This window comes from Lontra canadensis, unplaced genomic scaffold, assembly GCF_010015895.1.
Source record: "Lontra canadensis isolate GAN:19392208 unplaced genomic scaffold, GSC_riverotter_1.0 scaffold93, whole genome shotgun sequence".
Classification (NCBI taxonomy): domain Eukaryota; kingdom Metazoa; phylum Chordata; class Mammalia; order Carnivora; family Mustelidae; genus Lontra; species Lontra canadensis.
In genome coordinates, this window is record NW_022631087.1 from 5,735,261 (window position 1) to 5,757,367 (window position 22,107).

Genomic DNA, 22,107 nt, shown 5'->3' on the forward strand with positions numbered 1-22,107 from the left:
ACTTCTTGAAAACCACCTGAGGAAAGATGTGGATTTTAATTAAAGCACCGAGAGAGGTAATGAAATATGGATTGAGTTTTGTGCTTGGCTATAAAATAATTGATGAAATCTGGGAAAGTCACAATCTCTAAGAAATGTGTATAACAAAGAGAGAGGGTTGGACCAATTCACGGCTAAGACTCCTTCAAGCATTTGTTAAACTAGGGCAAACTTTGAAGGTCTGCTCCAAAGAGGACATGTGTGTCCAGTCACCTACAGTGACCCAGAGGACTGCTTAATCCTATCTGTACTTCCTGCAACACATAGTTGTAAGTATATTCTGAAAGTGCATTAAAGTTTTCTGATTGCATAGAATCTCTGGCAGAAATCTGTGGGAACAGCTCACTGCGGAGGTATATGCATGCCCTTACTGATTTGGGGAGCTGAGGGCAGAGAAAGCATTTCTGGACAATTCTAACCCACGCCCAAGGAATAATTTCACGCTGACAAGTTTTTCTTAAGAAAGTGTTCATGACTTGGGTGGTTAGACTAAGCTTGCATTCAGAAACAGATCATCTGGAGAGGTCTTAATGAAAGATTTCAAAGCTCACAAACTTTTGGATTCTTTGTCAGTCAGATCACTTTGTCCACATTTGAAATAATTTGTGACAAACCAATCATGATATAACAAGACAGTTTCAGGAATGGGTAATAATGGTGTTAACATGGCTGGTAGAAACAACGGATCCTATGTGATAGTCAAATGTTCGTAAGAAGAGTCTAGGTTGCTAATTACGCCACTCGTTTCCCTCTAGATGGCTCTTAAGATAACAGATCCGCCAGTTGTGGACCTTTTTGATAAAACAAGGCTGGAAGCACTGAGTGTCTGGTTTCCTGTCTTTATCCCCATTCTTCACTGGCATTAGCTCCTTCCACCCCTTTCACAAGGTAACGCTCTCTCTAAGTATATAAAACAGGAAAACACGTAGTTCAGAAACCTTACTACCATCTATGTAAATCAAAGTTCCAATGATCTAAAGAGGGTTATGGAATGAGAAGAAAAGCAGAAAAGAGAGAGAGTTGGTTTAAACTAATATAACTATCCTGTTATTTATGTATGCACATGACACGACAGTAATAAAAGACTTTAAACCTGCTGATCATCTCGCAAATATATCACTGAGACACAGAACATCTGTGGGTATAGGGAAGGGAAAAGAATATGTCCAGTAGACTGACTCTAGCAATGATCAGGAAACCCAAAGGCTCAGTTTTTGCACCCAGGGGCAAGCGCAGTGGCAGAGAAGCATGCTTGCATTCTTAAATATATAAATATATATATATATATATCCACAAGGAAAAAGAAAATAAAAATTAAACAAATTATATGTAAAAAAAAACAACAAAAAAAAAAAACCAAACCAAACCAAATCAAAGAAACAGAAAAAAAAAGGCTGGCTTGTCAGGGAATGGGGTCAAGAAGGCCCCGGTGTGTGTACTTACATAGAGGTCAGCACCGTAAAATCCGTCCTGGTAAACCACACTGCAGAAAATCCACACAAAAACAAAAACAAAAAACAAAAGAACAGAAACACATTCCGGTTATTGAGGACGGCGGCATGCACATGCGCTCTACACAGGCAGGTGATGTATGAATACGGAACCGGGGCTGGGGGCCCAGCGCATAGGTGAGAAGACCGTGCAGGTGCGGCGCACGTTATACAGCTCCAGGACGTGCGAGGAGGGGGGGAGGAGCGCACAACTGGAAGGGACACCTGGATACTCAATCGTTGCGGGAAGATTACAACCATAAAAGGCATTCCCAGAGGGCCCAAGAGAACTATCGGAAATCTGCTGGATGAGAAACAGCAAGTTTTCATACCCGGAGTTTTTGTTTTGTTCTGTTTTTATTTATTTATTTTTTTTCCCCAAAAAGCTTGCCCTAGGAGGAAATTTTTCCTGAGTTTCAAAATGATTGCATGTGTATGGGGTGGGAAGAGGCACGGAGAGAGGGATCTAACGTGAAAAAAATGAACCCAAAGAATTCCATCAGGGCAGGATCTGTATGCAGAGTATGTTTCAAAATTATGTTTAGTAATTTGTTCTCAGTTTCCTAGAAGTATGTACATTTTTTTTCTGATATCCATACATCACCTGCTTTTTTACCCTGCACATTAGACATGCGATAAGATTTGGCTGATCACACAAGCATGCAAAGTATTATTATTCAGCATTTTAAGAACCAATGCAACACCTCAGAAAAACAAGTCAATCAATTCTGACCAAAGTAAACAGAGAAATGTAATTAAAAAAAAAACACAACCAAAAATACCCACAATGCATTGCTTTCACAAGCAGAGATAATGAGCTAAAGGTTAAGGTGATTGGTCCAAGGTCCAAGAATTGAAAGGTGCAGTGGGGATCCCAGATAGTAACAATATAATCCAGAGCGGGAAGGAGAGGAACTGGAAGATTTTAAGGGTTCTTTTTTGACCATAAGCATATTCATGGAACTCTGAAAAATAGAACTGATAACGAGGTTCTGGGCGTGACCAAGGATCATCCTGTTTTATTTAAAAGGATAACACTGAGAAAGTAGCTGATTAGGAATAGAAGGGTTTATTTGCCTGTTTAGAAAAATGAATCTGTATCAAACAAAATACATGAATTTTTGTTTGCTTGATTTTTTAAATCCTGGACAACACTAAACTATTATAATCACAAGTTTCAAGCCTTTTGAGGTATTCTTCTGCATACAGACTTTCCCCAAAACATTATTTTGGGACCAAAAGACATGGAACAGCAGTAGAGATAAAAGGTAAGACTTTCTTCTTCACACTTGTTAAATCAAGATTTGGATATTTTAAATGAGAAGATCTGTTTATTGTTTATTCAACTAAGAAAGCTGGATAATTTTCACCACTGTCTTCTCTGCTGTAGTAAGTAAACTACGGTGAAGTCTTTAAATCATATTTTTAACTTGAATATGAGACAATTTGTTTTTTGCAGGTAGCTGGAAAGCTTCTGAATTCTATTTACAATTATATTTTGTTGGGTTTACAGGACAGTATGGCCACACTTTGCAATGGCCCCAATACACTGCGCCTTTGTATCGCACAACAGGCGGACTGAGCTCGTCTGTGATGCTCATTTAGCTACTATGTTCTGTTCTTTTTCATAGTTTCCAATTGCTGTTAAAGCCTGATATTAGAAAGTGATCTGCCTCTCAACTACATTTGAGTCAAAAAGACACTTGTTCTGACAGAGTGGAAAGCACTGAAGCCAAGTGGTAATTAATTAACCTTCGACTACTTCAGTAGGGCACACAGGCAAAGATTACAATCATCTCTTCTACAAAGAAGAGTGGTGGCATTAAAAACATGAATGAAGTTTACCCTAAGTTGCATCACTCACTGGGAATATTCACCTAAATTCTAGAAGAATTCTAATATTCCCTGTATCAAATGCCACAAGGAGGCTAGAACATAATGATTAATGATGAAATTAGTTTACTAAGCTGAAAAGCAATTTTAGGCCATTCCCCATATAATACTGGACTTATTCCTTGCCATCTTCCATGTAAATCGGTGGTTTAGTTAATAAAAAAGAAAACATGGGAAATCAGTGTTCAATGTAATGCACAGAGATTGGTATGATTAGACATAAAGATAAAATATCTTTAAGCGAACACAATCCTGACACAGACTTGGCAGAGAATGGGTTCTCAAGTTTGGCCAATATGTTGAAATGAGGTACATCGAATAGGAACGAATCCAACCGTTTTTATAAAGTAACTGAGGGAGATTACAAAATAAAGAAGTCCCATGTTTCTGGTGAGTGGGAGGTATCACTTTGCAAGCATGACAGTCAACAGTCTTGGACTGAAATGGAAGGCACCTCATGAGCAATTTTCCTAGTGTGCAGAACTTCCGAAAGGTTTGTTTTTATATTTTACTATGAGTATTTCTTGATGAAATCATACTGCATCTTTATTCACTTCTTTAAAGAGATGTCAGAGGTTGAAGGTCAGAGGTCAAGTTGAGAGCAGAAAGAATAAAATTAAAAGCAAGTCATGGCAGAAGATGGAGATGATGGAATGCATGGGAATTAAACATCTATAAACTGCAAACAAAAGTTTATTTCTAAAGCAGTTCCCTTCCAGCAGCTTCTGGAGCCTGTCCATTTCAACGTGCGTACTTGTCTAATAAAACTGCTCTAATTCTGTGCCACGGAGGACCCCTAATGGCATGTCCATTTGGTCTATGAGTAAATGCTACGTTAGTATACCTCAAAGCCAATTTTGCTGTCAGAAAAGGACCTACGAAGGAGGCTCTTCCCCTTTGAGTTTTAACTAAGTAGCAACGAAGAGGCTCCTCCGCCCCTGCTTTTACTCCTCAGGAAGAATATGGGAAAAAACCTGTCATAGGCAGAGAAAAGATGAAGAACGCAAATGTCACCTCTCTGAGGAAAGGAAAGTCCTTGGTACAACTAACTTGTTGAAGTCCACTCTTTATAAAAATAGACATTTTAGGCTGACACTGAGAAACAACTAAAAACAAAACCTGCCATCTTCGCTCCTTCTCCCCCATTCGACAGCCAAGGATTGATTTGTTGCTATGGAATCAGTCCACTGCGTGAGACAGCCTCCACACCAAATTCAAAGGGTGAAGGACGCTCAGCTCCATTAGTTGTTTTACCATCATTCAGAAGCCAACTGTGGTTTAATTCTTCCTACTTCTCCCTTTCTCCCTGGATTCAATTGGACTTGGTTCATCTTTGAATTAACCTCTTTTAATCCGTTTCCTACAAAGAAAGCAAATCCATTGTGGGTAGCTAGCTCTGCTGCTCACCACCCAGGCAGTGAAACCAAAAGGGAGGGCGATGTGGTAGCCTCAGCCCCAACACAGGGTGGTGGTAAGGGGGTGAGCACAGCAGAGGCGGTCTCGTACTACGGTCTTGAGCTCCTAGTTTGGTTCTCTGCAGTAGTGTTAATCCGCATTCGTGCGATGCTGAGTGAACTCCATGCCAACACACTGCTAGTAAACACAAGACAGTTCTGGCTGCTGTCTTAAGCCACTACCACGAGGGCTTAAGGTGGCCAAAATGAAGATTTATATAACGAATTGGTATTACATTACATTCTGATGATGGTATGTTTTGGTTCTTGCCATCTAATCCATTAATGTACAAATATTCATAGAATGTCTACGATGTGGCACGGCGACATCCCAGAAGTTGTGAGAGGGCCATGGTATTCTTTTCTGTCCAGCTGCTTATTTTGGAATCTCATGCTTACCCTGGATAGGCGGGAATGGCTGTTGGAGGTACCGCTCGGACCGCACCGTATACCGTCCGCCCTCTGCCCCTCAGATGGGCTCCTCTGAAAGCGGCCGCCGTGGTGGCTGCAGTCGGGTAAGGGAAGCCAGGAACTAAAGGGAGACCCAAAATATGACAGGAATGTCAACTTGCATTTAGTCGCAGGGGGTACAATCCCAACTTGCTTTGAGCCACCTCCAGGAAAGGTTGAAAGATACATGCCCCACCTTTCCTGAGAAAGAAACGGAGAGAGCCAATACGCAAAGCCAATGAGGCGCGCTCCGCTCGTCACCCGTCTTGAGTGAGTCCGCTCTGCGCCTTCTCAGTTCTGGCCTTTACACGCACGCTGGTGAGAAACAGGCCCAGCAGCTCTACGAACTACGGCCGTCCTAAGGGATGAGACTTTTCACTTCTGTGGGCCGTTTACATGGATTGACATGAACTCTCTAACTGGCCAATTATTAATCTTGTCTTCACATGTTATTATGCGCATTATAGTAATTATTCTTTGTAAGAATAGTCTTTTGTGTTTGTACATGGTGCCAACCTCCGAGGCACACAATAATCTTTAGACATTTCATTAGTCCACTTTGTTCTTTTATCTAAAATGTTTTAACCCAGAAATGTAAGGGGAGAGGGAAACGACTTCTCCCCTGTAATCCTGTGGCCCTTAGGGAGGTAGGCAGTTTCTAAAGGTCTACTTTAAATGTCTTATCCTTTGGAAAGCACACAGAAACGTTTATTCCATGTTCGCTGAACTCGTTTTAATTATGCCTTTCACTGGAGCAAAATGGCTCAGGTCAGAATGACTTCAGCGGTATCCACAGAGCGGAGAAGAACCATTAATTCTGGAGGTGCTTCTAAATGATACTCTACGAACGGGCCCCAGGAGACTTGCACAGAACGTAATATATCCCACAAGCACCTATTGCTTTGGTTTTCTTTAAAATCAACTGCAGATTAAAATGTTCTACACATGTCCTCACCCGTCCCGACCTCTCCCAAGTATTTATGCTTCATGGCAAACTTAGTATCTTAGATTCTAACACAGGTTAAGCAGGACAGGGCACTGTGACAGCATTTAACTCTCCTTCGAGAATGTCTCCTCTTCAGTTACAGTTTATACTTGAGGAAGGAAAAAAAGACTAGCACACATCACTGTTTACTCCCAACAGTCAAAATCCATGCCAGGCCAACATAGGCTACTTACTGATTAAAGGAATGTAAGTGTTAATACCCCCTCTTCCCGACAGGGGCACTGCTGCATCATTGCCTAGGGACACGTCTGCTTGAAAGCTGGATGCTGATTGCATTTAAGAAAAAATTAAAAAATGCAAAAAGATTACAAAGAAATAGTAGACTGAAAAACAACAGATGTTGTTATAGGTAACTAGCATAACCAGAAAAATGAACGAGCTTCTACCTGCATATAACTCAGGGCCATATACAGCTCCAACGACGGGGCTTAATTTCCAACCTGGAATGGAAGAGAGAGGAGTGAGCACTGAAGACTGCATGAGGAAACAGGGCAGGGGGTGAGGAAGGCACGTGCGAGCTGGCTCCAGAGAGCCCGACGCACAGCCCGGCTTAGCTGTGCATCACGACCTTCTCTGCAGATGCCGGCTGGGGGGTTCTAGGGAGACATTTCCACAGCTGAGCATCTTTAAGCAGGACTAGCACAGCAAAGGGATAATGAGGAGCTGGGGGTGGGGGCAAGGACAGGCGCAAACTGGAGGGAGAGAAAAACTGGGAGGGAAGAAGGAAGAAGGAGAGGGAATGGAAGAAGGACAAAGAAGTACAAGAAATATAAATGAATCCTGGGCTCTGGTACAGTCTCTTTCACAGAACTGCTTAGAATGTATTCCTTCTTTTTAGAAAGAGGAGAAAGACAGAATATGTCATTCTACACCACACCGTGATGCATTTTTTTAATATAACATCTTCACACTGTTGGCTACTCTCGCTGTTATAAAGGTATCCTCTGAGCTCAAGTTTGAGCTGATCTTTGACTCCGTGTTCAATAATACCATGCTGATGGAAATCTGGGTAAGCCAAAATCCCCTTTCTTTGGGATTTACCACTGGAACCTCAGGCAAGTGAGTAAGAAGAGACACACAGGAGTAAAATTCAAGGTACATTCCCAACTTCATGCATGTCATGGGATTTTATTTGGTAATATACATACTTAAGTTAATCAGTCATTTTAGCTAAAGTAGTACCCTTTATTTTATATAAAAAAGAAAAATGTACTACCGCCCAGTTAAGGAGAATTCCAGATGAAAACATTAATCAATAGATATTCATAGAATTTTACACATAAATAAGCAAACATGCTCCATTATTTTTCTGAAAGACTGGAGACAATATTCAAGAAAAAAGGCGTTCATTCTGAACCAATCCAATCCCCATTCATTATTTTAGGTGCTCAGAGATGATGAGCACATTATTTCACCTAAAAATTGAGCAAATACCTCAGTTCAAATCCTACTGGAGTTGTAAGAACTCAATGTTCTGCAATGTCTGACAAATCACGTTATTTCAACCAACGTAAATTAAACTGCTGGCTGAGAATTCACCAGAAGGCACCTCGAATACTCTTCTCAGAAGCTTTAACCATAAGCAGCTGTAGGTCTCTAAAGTTTGGCTGTTAGGCTTGAATATTAATTTAGACTAATATTCAAAAATGACTTTTTTCCTTCCTGCCAATGCCACTATTACTTAAGCATTCCCTTAAGTAAAAATACACATTTTAATATTGGTATATAATGGTATGCGGTCAATAATACTTTGAATATGTTTAGTTTGGTACAATTTACAATATATTTTGACCTTTACAAAACCCAAAGAGAGAGTTAAGAAAGTTGCTGTCCCAGCAGGACAACAAGTAAATACTACACTTCTCCAGGCTTAATTTCCTAAATAATAAGCTAAGAGGGCTGGGTTTTGAAGACTTCCATAGAGTCTTCAGGTGCTAAAATTAATGCAGACAATGCCTATTAATGGAGACAAAAACAGAATCAGGTTAAAAAAGAATGGCCCAACGACTTAAAGCAAAATGAAGAGTCAAATCTAGAAGTAGAATTTCTGTCTTCTGAATTCCAGTCAGTGACTTTTTCTAGGACAGTGTTCCCCCTGGATCTAAAGGAAATTTGACTTACTTTGCTTCTCCTTCCTATTTTGTTTACAGCGGGTTATCAAAATAACCCACTGGAAAGGCAGCAGTAATAATCTACTACAAGGCAGAAACTTGTGTTTTTGTCTTTTTTTAAGATTTTATTTATTTGTCAGAGAGAGAGAGGGAGAGAGGGAGAGCACAAGCAGGGGGAGTGACCGACAGAGGGAGAAGCAGGCTCCCCACTGAGCGAGGAGCCCAATGTGGGACTCAACTCCAGGATCCTGGGTTTGTGACCCAAGCCAGAGGCAGATGCTCAACGAACTGAGCCACTCAGGCATCCCAGAAACTTGTTTTTGTGATAGCAGTGTAAAAAAAAAAAAAAACACCAAAAAACCAAAAAACCAAAAACCAAACAAACAAAAAAGAAGAGGTAAAGGGGAGGTGATGGTATCACATTATATACCATTGATAAAATGGGTAGGGAAAATGTAAATTACACTGATTCGGACCATCCGTTTGAAAAGCTGAGCTACATGTATCTACTGAAGAAATACCAGAATATACTAAGATACTTGTATTTGACTTAAGACATTACCAGCACATACTCTCGTACTCTAGCAGTAGAGTCAAACTTTTAAAAAGCAGCAGAAAACACCCCATTTGATTCTGGATAAAATTCCATGCAGGACGCTAAAATATATGACAGAGAAGGAGTTGCTGCAAACCTCAAGACCCAACCCATGGGTTCCCTCTCCACCCCTCCCCAAGAGCCCCTAGAGCACCACTGGCAAAACCAATGGGCATTGCAGATCCAAATTCAGTTCTGTCCCAGGTAGGTAACATGCGTCCAGATTAAGTGGACACATTTGCTTTTGTCAGGCAAAATATTCACACACGTATGAAACGCCCTCTATAGCATGCAGTCCTGGGACAGAAGATGGAAAACACATGCACATGCGCCACCATGGCTGTTATCTCTAGAGCATACCTTTAGAGGGAGAGCAAGGGATCAAGAATTATTCCACTCCTGCGCAGAGTGGGTAGGGATCAGTAGTAAAAGTGAGCACTGGTGGGCACGTATTACAGACAAGCCTATCCTATCACAAAGAATGATAGCAGCTAAAAATGAGAGTGCCTTAGTGGGACCCCACTGGGTTAACAGGTCACCCCAAATGACGTGTTTACGCTTTGTGTATGAACTTCACCACGACCATTACAGCTTAGTAACTGAAAAACTAAGCTTAATTCTAAGAAAAAAGTTAACTTTAAAAATAGGGTACTAGGGTGCCTGGGTGGCTCAGTGGGTTAAGCCTCTGCCTTTGGCTCAGGTCATGATCTCAGGGTCCTAGGATCAAGTCCCGCATCGGGCTCTGTGCTCAGCAGGGAGCCTGCTTCCTCCTCACTCTGCCTGCCTCTCTGCCTACTTGTGATCTCTCTGTCAAATAAATAAATAAAATCTTAAAAAAAAAATAGGATACTCTTCTAGTAAAGTACACTGTAAATTAAAATGCCATAAGACTGAAATCAAGAGAGATTCTTTGATTACCAGAAGTTCACATATTAATACAAGAATAAGTGACATCCTTCTGAAGATGACTTGTAATCTCTTACCATTTGCATATGGTGTGACCATCTTCTTATTGGTCATTACACGTGCTGTAGCATTATTCACCTAAAAATATAAAGGAAAAAGAAGGGGCAGGGAGAAAGTAGACCACATTAGGGAACATGGAGTTGCTCATCCAGTAACACAGCACTCAGTTTAATAAAATGTTAATTTCAGAGAACATTGATTTAAATAATATAGCGATATAAAATATTAATATATAGTATTTTAATTAAAGTGTTTATAAAATGAGGCTAACAAGAGTAAAATGCAGTTTCTTGGTCTCCAAATGGAAAACTCAGGCTAGTTTACCACCAAGTGCTCAAAAGGAAAGATATATTTGCAAGTTCTTTGGCAATCTCGTAAACAGAGAAGTCTCTGCATTATGGGAAATACGGGAAAAAGTCAATAGGAAAAAACTCTGTGCATGAACTTTGAAGTTCATTAATAAAACAGAGGCTTGCCATATGGGTCAGGGAATAGATTTACAGGAAGAAAAGAAATCTATGGATTTCACCTGTTCTAATGTTCAGCATTTTTGAGGACTGTGTAAGATTTTACTGTTTGAGGAGGAAAAAAAAATCAGAACTTAGAATTCCATGTTGACCATCTTCAGGACCATGGTGAATTTTTTAGACTATGTCGTCTATCCACTTAAGAATAATGTTTTCAGAAGGCCTTTAAATGAGGCACTTACTGAAAAAATAAAGCTCCGGTTTCTTTTGCTGTATGGTTCTCTCCACCCTCATTACAGAAGTGCGGAATTCAGAGCATTCTCGGTGCTAGGGTAAGTAGGTGTTACAAAGATGGTGCCGATGGCAAGAAGATGAACGGAGCCTGAAGCCAGGAGACTGCAGCCCAGTGTGAAAACCAGCCTAAAGCTCTTGCAAGGAGGGTGCAGCATCACTATAGAACCTGGCTGTCTGCCGTGTGGTCAAGTCAGAGAACAGGCCAGCGTTTAGAAAAAGAATTCTAAAACACACCAAATATAAATGTCTTGTTTTGCCTCTGGGGATTTACATTAAAGTTATAATTTGTATGGTGATAAATTTGTGTTATGGAATGTTCTACCAATTTTTGGTAGAACCGGAACCCAAACATGTCTTAACAGGTCCTTCAGGATTGGCAAGAGTGGGAATCTTCCTTTGTGAGGAAAAGAAACTCCATTTACTCTAGTTCGACCCACCAAGTAATAGAAACATTTCACATTTAAAAAGAAAGAATGGGATACAACAATGATGACTGAGAGCATGCAGTTAGAACACACACACACAAATAAAAGAAAGAAAAAAAAAAAACAATCAGTTTTGGAAAGAAGGGAGAGAGTGAAGAGCGAGGTTCTCGCAGACAAGGATTAGAATGGGGTCAGAGCTTACACTAGCTGCTAGAGCAGAGTGCACCCAAGCGCTAAAAGGAAAATGGCCAGAACCAATCAGAAACCACCAGTCAGCAAGAGACCCATAGCCGCAGGTGACAGAGAGAAGGGGCAGGAGAGACAGAGGGAGAAGGATGGGGACAGAACCTGGGGCGAGAGAGCAAGAAGGCAGGGGAAAAGAAAAGAGAAAGTCAGGGGTGTCACGGGCAGCAAAGAGAGCTGTCAAGGGCAAGGAAAGAACAGAGCTACATACAGGTTTGGGGGAGGGGAATGGAAGTAGAGGCGGGAAGTGCATTAATAAAACCAGCCAAACTTGGAGCTCAGTAACTCTGAGTAAGATGTGCAAGGGGGAAAAATCACCATGATGTCAGTAATCAAACAGCTCAGACCGCTACAAACAACATGTACATCCAAAGTCCAGGCGGCACTACTCAAGAGCATTGAAAATAAAAGGGGGAAAGGAAAAGGAAGAGGAACAAGTCAAATCACATTTTGTAGTGTTAATGTGAGATGGCAGATGGACTTTTTCTTTCTTATTTAATTGTTTTGTAATTAACAATTGAAAAAGCTTCTTGTCTAGTGCTTGGTTTCACTTACCGCCAACGGGCACCATCGCCAGCATTGTGTATAGTTACCAGGGAAAGAGGGAGTCAAGTGAAGGGCCCTAAATGCTAAACCATTGGAAAGGGAGGGAAAAAGCAAAATATGCAGACATCTTACTCAAAATGGTGGCTTTTATATTTCATACTTTAAAAAAAACTGGGAAAGGGGAAAGGAGCCAGTTAACCTTCACTGCGTTCTTAAAAAGGACTGGCAAACACCACGGGACTGCCGGGAACACGGTAAAAGCACATTCGCCAGGCAGCCATCAGACCCTCTTGTCTGAGGATTTTATCCACTATTCCCGGTGGCAGTTTGTGATAGTGAATATACTTAAAAATGCCACGAGTTTTGGGATCTTTCTTCCCTCCCCCCCGACCTCTGCCGTCTTGTACTCCTTGCTCATCACACGCACATGGAGGCGAACTGGCCGCCCAAGAGAGAGGGTACTGGCTGGCTCCTTGATTCATTATAGGACACAAAGTCACAACTGGATCATTTTTAGACATTTATAAAGTTAGTTTTATTTTGGCCTGATCACAGGTATTCATACGAAGTCTCGCAAACTGAAGCAAAGGAAAAAAATCAAGAGAGCAGAAAGATGAACATTTTGGGGGAAAAAAGTAAATGAGAAACAAATACACATGTACACGCACACAAGTAAATAAAAATGAGACCCCCCACCAACAACCAAAAAATAGGGAAAAGAGGACAGAAGTGTTACTTTTACACATTTTAGTGCAAGAAGGTGAAGGACACAGAGACACACACACACATACACATATGCATGTGTGCAGAGACACACACACAAGACAGGGCTCCAAATGTGAAATAAGTGAGGGAATACACAAAAAGAGAAATGAAAATATAAACCAGAAATTGAATTATTGAAGACATGCACCTCGATTTTACGGCCCTCTACCACGGTGCCGTGTAATTTCTCCCTGGCCCTGTCTGCATCAGCACTATTCTCGAAAGTTACGAACCCGAATCCCTGCATGCAGCGGGAGAAGGGGGGAAAACATGCACATCGTTATATTGAAATATTGATCTCTTGGTAAACAGAGAAAAAAATATCACAGTATGAAACTGACATCAGCATCGACCCAGCAGTACTCTCCCAAAGTCACATTTTTGGTCCATGCATATTTGGTAAAGGGAAATTAAATCCAGTAACAATACAGAACTGTAGTAGTAGTAGTAATAATAATAATAATAATAGCAACAACAACAGCAATAATAATAATGATGATAATGTAATTAACAACAAGAACAATAATAAAATAAAACGTAAAGCATGTGAGGCCAGACCAAAATTAAGGTATAGAGCTACTCGGGTCAAATTCTCCCACCAAGAATCTCAACATTGTTTTAGATGTTCTGTCTCTTTCAATTCATGCTGTTAATTTACATGTCCTTTTATGTAATGCTAAAAAATAATTAAATCTGTCACTCCTCAGTAACTTCTACATGAGGCCTTCCATTTAGGTATAATCACTGCATATTGGGATTTTTAGGAGATCTCATCACTTGGCCCCACTCTGCCTGTTCTCTTGTAGCAACATAATTCCTCTGGGAACAGAATAATTTAAAACATAGCCTCCATCTATAATTCTGTAGGGACTGGGTGTAGAAGAAGAGAGCACCCATGTTCATCTAAGCTAATGAAAATACCACTAAGCAGTGGCCAATTATGCCTTTTCTTCAACGAATTTTAAACAACCAGACTGGCACTCAGAGTAAAAATAGGTTCAGCTGAATTCCAGAGAATAGCTTATCCAAATTTGCCTAAATTACACATTTGTTGAAGCCTACATCTGCTACTAAATGTATTAGTAATTTTCCATGTAGACGGAAAAAAGGAATCAAAAGGCAGTGCGAATGAGATCTGTTAGTGACATCAGCTGTATACTGTCCAACAGGAAAAGAATACCATAAAACAGCAATACACTTGGTCCCGAGTTAGAATTAATTTATTTGTGCACTGTACACAAAGAAATCGTATGGAGCTTTAACTCACTGAGTGGAAAATGCTGGAACCAGGGAGTTAACCCACCTACTCCTACAGTCACATGTATCTGAAAAGACGGTCTTGGTCATAATCGTACCACCAATGTCAAAAGCAGGATTTACTATATATTTCTGTGACTATTTCATCAAGCGTTCTATCAATTTCATCCTACTGCTTTGTCCTCCCCTCTTTCCACTCTGCAACTGTAACATTTTCCCAAGCTATTCACATGTGTAGAATAGTTAATTCTTAGGATTTTCTGGGCAAGTCCCCATTTCTCAAGAGCTGCACTGTCCCTCTGGCATTCTTCTAATGTTCCACTGTAGGATAACCTGGAAACCTTTGTTATTTATTTTTACGGAAGTTCTGCTTTGCTGCCCTCCTCGAGTCTTTCCATCTACATACAAAACGTGTTCTTAACCGAGATGGTCAATGGTGTGCATAGCTCAGTAAGATTTTAGAAAAGCGATTTCATCCTTTTGACGGATCTCATTACTTTGCATTCTACATGACGAAATGGTTGCTGATTGGTGATCCATGGAGAATCCCAATGGAGTATCTTTACCTGTAATCTGGGTATCACCACAAATACCCTGGAAAGTGCAATGCTGAGCTGACAGAAAAATTTAGATGTCTGCTGCTGGATGGAGGTGGACTGCTCCAGGTAATTGTATTAACATTTTCTTTAAAAATGTTAAGTATGTGGAAAATATCAATGGAAACACATTTTCAGAAACAAATTATGATACCAACATGTTACAGCCACATCGACAGCTCGAGGTATATGATCTCAGATTACTAATTAATGACATGGTGCGTTTGTCACCTACACTGGGCTCTACTGAAGACAGGAAGCCAGTTCTCCAATCCTGGGGCACCCTCCAATAAAAAAGTTAAGTAAACCATTCAAGAAAGGTCACAGGTAGTGAGGAGTTTTATAGCACACTGTGGAAGTACTGTAAACTGTGTTCCAACTGGTTCCCACAGCCTCATACAGATTATAAGACTTGGGTTAGATAAATAAATGATAAATTAGGAGCTGGGTAACAAATGATGTGGAGACCAACACCTAAGGTTTTGACGACTGGCCTTACGACTACCTACATCGACACACCCATACACTCACATATTTGTGCGTCTTGTAAATACAACCACGAAGTAGAGAAAGGATAAATCTATTGTTTTCATTTTTTAAGATTAAGAAAGTAAATCAAACTGAGGTGAGACACCCAAGCACCGACAAGGCGTTCTTCCTTCCAGGTGGCTTCTTTCCACAGCTAACGGAGAGAAAATAAGAAATAAAGCTCTAAACCCCAAGTTCAGTATTCTATTAACCAAACTCCATTCGTCCTAAAACCCTTCTAATTTTCTTTTTCAAATCCAATTGCTAAAGGTGTTCTGCGAGCCTCTGGTCTGTAATGCGCTGACTGAGCACCTGTGACTTAGTGACAGCAGCCGGAAGAATTCAGGGTGGTGTCAGAAGCCAGCAGAGCTTATACGCCACAGGAAATACTAATCAAAATGCCAAAGATAGAAAATGAACCAATCTTCACCTAGGGTAAAGGAGGAAGAAGGTCTTGCTGATGATACTCTGGGACTTCTGATAGGAAACAGAGGTAAGCAGATTTCCTTCTTTCCTTTGAAGATAAATAGACTTAGTGGCGGGCAGAACAAACACCGAAGTTGTCCACATCCTAATCCTTGGAACCTGTGCATGTTACCACCACCTTACCCGGCAAAAGGGATTTTGCAGATGTGATTAAATTAACGATCTTGAGATAGGGAGATTATCCTGGATTATCCAGGCAAGCCCAGTGTAATCACAAGGGTGCTTATAAGCTAAAAGAGGGAAACAGGAGAGTTGGAATCGGAGTGCAGCAGACTGAGAAAGACAGAACTGGCCATTTTTGGCTTTGAAGATGGAAGGGGGCTACAGGTCAAGGAAGGTGGGTCCCCTCTAGAAGCTGGAAAAGGCAAGCACTGGATTATGCCTTAGAGCCATCTGAAAGAATGCAGCCCTGCAACACTTTGGTTTTAGCTTGGTGAGACACATTTTGGACTTCCAGGTTCCAGAACTATGTACGATAACAAATCTGTGTTTTTAAGCCACCAACTTTAAGATAATTTGTTCAGAAGCAACAGGAAATGAGCATGTATCTCTCAGAAGTCTGTGATTAGAAAGGTGAGAAGTTTAGGCAGCATTTTTAGAATACTGTTCTTTAATACTTTCCTCTTGTGTTGAAACTTTAGATTTTCCGTCAACTACAACGTGGTTGCAAGAATATTAACTCAAATAAAACCTGAAAAGAAGTTTAAGGTACCATTCTGAAAATGTGCCAGGAACTGAGCTAAGGATATTTACAGATTATCCAGGCTTAAAAAGTTACTAACAGGAAAATACGCTTACGTGAAATTATGTTTTAGTGTCCCTCCATTCTTGGAAATCTAATTCACATTAAGTTTGGTCATTTGAATCTCTTGCTTTAAAAAGAAAAATTTAATTTAAAAAACTCCCCAATGTTGACATGTTTGTCTATACAGGGCTATCTGACAGAAATATAACACAAGCCACATACATAATTTTAAATATTCTACTAGCCACACTGAAAAAGTAAAACTATATGAAAGTAATGTCAATAATATATTTAAAATATGTGCAAATACTATCATTTCAACATGGCATTAATATAAAAACATTAACGAGATATTCTTTTTTTCTGCTCAGTCTTTGAAATCATGTGTATTTTACACTGAAAGCACATCTGAATTTAGAACTTGCCACATTCTAGGTGCTCAATATGGACACCGTATGGAACAATGCAGGTCTCTATGCTTTATACTATAACCTACCGCTCTCAGTTCTCAAACTCTTTCTGTGTCAACAATTTAAATAAACCAGTTTTCCATGTGTGATTTACTCCTATCTTAGCTTATCTTGTGAAAACTGAGGAATGGGATGTCTATCAGGATTACGGCTGTGGTCAAAACTTCTACTAAGTGTGACAAACATGTTATCACCTGTCCGTTTATCATCTGTTTATCATCAAGGGCCTATAGGAGCCGAATAACTACCACCTTTTTAGTCTGGCCTCAGACAGCAATAAATAACAAGCAATAGGATGAGCATTGGAAAAATATTCTGAAATTTGTATAATCTTTGAGTTTTTCCATCTCAGAAGAATGAGAAAGAAATTTACCATGTAACTTTTAAGGGAGAAACCAAAAGCAGACGTTCTCCTGGGTATGGCCAGAACACAGAAATTTAAAAATAAATAAAAGAAAAATAAAACTAAAAACCATAAGATGGTAACAAAAAAATAAACTAAGCCCTTTGAAAATACATGCACTGTTAATTCAGTTTTACGTATTATGAAAAACATTTCAACTCAGCATTACCTATCGAATTTACTGAAAAGCAAAGGCCTAGTTAGTGCAATTTCAAAGACAGTTTTTTGACCATATTTTGAAAGAAATAAGTAATTTCCCTTTGCATGAAATCAAAATCCAGGGAAACAGGCAAGAAATTACAGCACATTACTTGTGTCTGAGGATGGGATTAGAGGCTTTATCTACCCTAACTCCAGCCTAAACGGAAGCCTAACCCCAATTCAGATCCCCATCATCCCAGATATCCATATCCACCTGAGAGAAGTAATGAGAACACATGAGCTAAAAACTTGCTAGAAATGTCAATAACGGTTGCTGCGATGTGGTCTGTGGTCCTTCAGTGAACTTAATTAACAGTTGGCACTGTCTGAAGATGTGAAGAGCTCCTACACACTCCAGTCTTTATGATACACGTCCCTTGGAGCAACAACCACACCAGAAGTAGGTCGACAAAACTTTATGGAAAATATAAATGTTAGAATGTGTACATTTCTTTACTTAGTAATATAACTGTATGTGATAATTATCACAAACAAATTGTTATGGGTTGGGTGATAGTGAACAGAATGGTGGAGAGTCATGAATGAGTCAGAGAAAGAGAAATACTGTATGATTTCACTCACATGTGGGATTTAAGGAACAAAACAAACGAGCAAAAGGGAAAAAGAGAGAAAGAGAGAACGAAGAGAGAGGCAAATCAAGAAACCGAGACTTAACTACAGAGAACAAAGGGATGGTTCCCAGAGGGGAGGTGGGTGGGGGATGGGTGGAAAGGGGGGGTTGGGAGCACACTTCCCCCTCCAGGTGTCATATGGAGTGCTGAATCCCTACACTGCACACCTGAAACTAGTCCCTCACTGCATGTTAACCAATTGGAATTTAAATAAAAACTTAAAAAGAGTTTTGAAAAGCAACACATTCTTAGTCACTAGAAGTATCTAACAGCCAATGCAAAGTCAAATTGAACTAGGTAACCATTATTTAGAATTCTGCTTAAGATTCTATGTGAGAAAAAAGACTGGAAGGAAATGCAGGAGATTATTAGTGAATATGCTCTTTTAATGAACTATTTATGCTTTTTATTTTGGGTCTGGACATGAAAAATCACGTTTTTCTTTTATAATGGTTTCGAAAAGGGTGCTTTTTAAAAGTTGTTACTCAAAGGATCTATAAGGAGGGGCAATACAATTTATCATTCAAACTGGAACACTTTGGGGGAGGAAGGGGACATTAATAATTATGCTAAGAAAAGGGCTACAGACTGGGACTATTCTGGATAAACCAGGACATACGGCCACACTACCAATATATTATCTATCTTTCTATTGTTTATAGCAATACATTGTTATGACTGGTGACATCTGGGGAATCAGTAAAGTTATACATATCATATAATCATTTTCTAGATTCTGTTTGAGTATATTCCTTCCATTTTTGGGCGGGGTAGCATTTTTCATCATACATCCTAAGTGAACATTTTCAAAACGAGAGCCTACCTTTGTTTTAGTTAATCATAGGAAATTAGATAGGACTGATTTTATATTTTACGAAGGAGTATGGGGTTAAAAAAAAAAGATTAAAAAAAAATCACATGAAATAATCTAAGTATATATTTTTGCATGTGTATGAATGTAAATGATATACATTCATCTCATAATATAGGAAAACCAAATCTAGACTAGGAAGGTCAAAGACAAAAAAGGAAGATACTCAGCAATTTTTTCAGGCAAGCTGAAAAAGTAGAATGCTGGCAAGCCAGGGTGGGAGGGATGGGGACGGGCAAGGCAGCACAACCGTGCTCACCTGTGTTTTTAAGTGAGAACGTTCTAAAACCGTAGGCTGAGTGTCTCATTATAAAAAAGAAGCCACGTTGCTTTTTTTGCTTTGGAGCCCTGTGGTTATCTGTTTCACTGATAACTGTTTTACATGTTAGTATCACTTATCTCAGAATTATTTTGTGACTCATTTTTCAATTACTGCTTCAAAAAAAAATTCAATAAAGCTAATTTTTGGACAAAAAAGCACTCAGTTCAAAAACCGAGCAACCCTAAAGTGAAGAAAAGCACCACTTATCTCCTTATCGCTGGTTCCTTTCAAGACATGTTGTAATTTTATAGTCAACCAGAAACACAGGAGGAATGAGAAAATAAACTTAATTTACAAAAAGAAAAGTACTCTTTAATTTATGTGAGGAGGATCCCAGAAGAGGCCCCTGGGTTTTGACTCCAAAATAAACCTCTGTTAATGCGTTTCCAGAACAGTTCCTGGGGAACCCGTTCCAGGAGAGAACTTTAGGTGACAGTTAAGAAGGACAAAGGATGCAGACAGATTTTGTATCAGTCCCTGAAGGCAGATCCGGGCAATTCTGAATTCTGTGCTTTGTTATAAGAACAACTGCCAATGAGTACGTAGTCTGTCTACTCTTTAGCACCCCAAAGGAAAAGGGTAGTGAGGACCCAGCATTTTACTGTAGGGAGCAGCATAGGGTTTTAGATGCCCTAAAGAGAAAAGGGAGGCGTGTGTCATTTAAACATGAAAATTACAGGGAGAAGCAACTGAATCGGGAAATTAAACAATTTTTGGTAGTAGGCAAATCTTTGAAGTCAATGAAAGAAGCCTTAAGAAAGATCGATTTCCTTTGCTTCATAAGAATTCAATCCAATTCTTTTCTTGGTAAGGAGCAAGTTCCCAGAGCCTGATGAAACCATAATGGGTGTCAGGTTTTTGGGGTGTACTTAACTCAAGTGCAGACACTTAGAACTAAAAACGTTTAGACTACGACTTTGGATAAACAGTGTCGCATAGAATCGTTACATATTTATGAGATGTTCATGCACTTCTCATCTCTAAACCACTGTCATTTTTCCACCTTGGATCTAAAAATCTGCCCCCAAAATAAAAGCCAAGGGCCAGAAATCCACTGTGAAGAAACTACAAGCATAAATAGTTTTACTGGTTACAGGTTGAACAGATTTCACTTTAAAAATACTTACCAAGTTAAGTGCTGGAGAAAGGTCTGTATAGGCATGTTAATCTTTTTTTGTTTTAACTGAAAACTGGAAGCTTAGAGTATAATTACCTCTTTAATAATTAACAAAGAATTATTATAATCAGAATTAAACAGTATCAGTGATGATGAATTCTATAAAGGAAGGGAATAATCAGGACCGTTAGAAGAGTACATACATTTGTGTTAGTTTAGATGTGGCAGGAGGTACCTGTAATTCTGTAGGTATATGCTATTAATTCTCAGGGTAGGGTGAATTTGGAGTGGGAAATTGAAGAGGTAAGTATTCACTCATTTATTTGTTTTATTTAGCTTTTCTCAAATTATATTCTTAGAGATTTAATCATAGCCAAGGGGTAACTTGCAAAGTTCAGGAGAGAAAACCAAATGAAAAATTAACTCAAAAATGGCTCTACACTAAAAATGAAAGTAGAAGGGAACACAGCAAGGTAAATGTTTACAAGCCTGACCACAGCTGATTGTGTCTGCGGCAGGTATTTCATTTGTTGAGGAGGAAGAAAACTGTTGAATGAAACTGTGAAATTCGGTTCATTAAATATTTTTTCACACCACTCAAAGACTTCATCATTCCCTCCTTCCTAAAATCACTGCTGCTCATTTTAGTGCATGGAAATTCTCAATCATACAGATTGGGAATTTAAAATAGTCAATTATTAGGGGGAAATCAGTTTTAATTAGAATGTTCAGTTCTCATATAGAACAGTTTTCGAAGGGAGTACATATATGGAATTGTGCACTGTTACTACTTTCATTCCGATGCCAAAAAAACCCCAGCTCACTATTTGAAACGGAAGGGATTCTATATCCCGAAGCTTACCTCTCTGGGTAGAACTCAGAGGAGGAAATCAGCTTACAGTGAATTCCTGAGTCACTATTCCCTGTTTTTACGCCTTGTCGAATTTATTCAAAAGAGAGAGTAAGTCAACTGAGGAACTGAAATATTAAATGTGTTCTAAGTATGTCATTTCAAAATCTGATTTTTAAACGCGGAATTCACAATAGAATTCTCATAGAATTTCACCGAGTCTTCTCTCTTTTCCTTTAAAATAAGCTGGTGAGGGCGATTTTGTCCGAGAAAGGGCGGGTGTCTCCTGCTCCCGACCTCCCTCCTCACACCTGTCTTGCTCCTACCCCCACCCCTTCCCTCCCCCAACTGAAGTATCAGCATAAAGATGGGCCATGTGGTCCCTTAGTTTGAGAGATAATCTGATCCAAGCCAGGTAGGTTGGGATACTTTCCGCAGGCTTGGAAAACAGCTTTAAATTTTCTGATTCCTTGCCTTTTAAAACAAAACTAAAAAGAAGTCAGGCACACTTAATACTGAGAGGAAGCTTACCTTAGAGCCACGTTCATTAAAGATTATTTCTACATCTAGGATTTTGCCAAACTGCTGCAGAGACAAAAATAAAAAACATTTATTCATGGTCAGCTTTTTGACCACATACTTTATTCTCTTCTGAAAAAGGCACAGATTTTTTTTTTTTTTTTTTTTAAGCTACTTATTCAACCTCCATGTTTCTACTTGTTGGCAAGTCCCAATAACCAGTTTCTGATCTTCCCTCGTCAATGAGCCGACAAGGCCTCCTGTTCCACTCCTTTTTCAGTTCGCCCACTCACGCATTACCCACCTCCACCTGGCAGGAGCCGTTCTCAGAAGACCCTCGCAGTGTTACCCTTCGGATACTTCCTC

At 39.7% G+C, this 22,107-nt stretch overlaps 1 protein-coding gene across 23 annotated transcripts in view; it reads right to left on the reverse strand.

Annotated features, from left to right (window-relative positions):
• Window positions 1-22,107, reverse strand: part of RBFOX2 (RNA binding fox-1 homolog 2) — a 263,261-nt gene that overhangs the window by 9,751 nt on the left and 231,403 nt on the right. For 11 of the 23 annotated variants that reach the window (XM_032836551.1, XM_032836573.1, XM_032836550.1 and 8 more), the window contains 7 exons: window positions 21,754-21,807; window positions 12,893-12,985; window positions 10,022-10,082; window positions 6,719-6,772; window positions 6,506-6,598; window positions 5,276-5,420; window positions 1,483-1,522 (listed from right to left, as the gene is read on the reverse strand). In XM_032836551.1, coding sequence (XP_032692442.1) covers window positions 1,483-1,522; window positions 5,276-5,420; window positions 6,506-6,598; window positions 6,719-6,772; window positions 10,022-10,082; window positions 12,893-12,985; window positions 21,754-21,807 — 540 coding nt within the window. Of the gene's footprint in view, window positions 1-1,482; window positions 1,523-3,872; window positions 4,783-5,275; window positions 5,421-6,505; window positions 6,599-6,718; window positions 6,773-10,021; window positions 10,083-12,892; window positions 12,986-21,753; window positions 21,808-22,107 lie in introns of those variants that run through there. The other 12 variants (XM_032836553.1, XM_032836556.1, XM_032836562.1 and 9 more) reach the window with 5 other exon arrangements.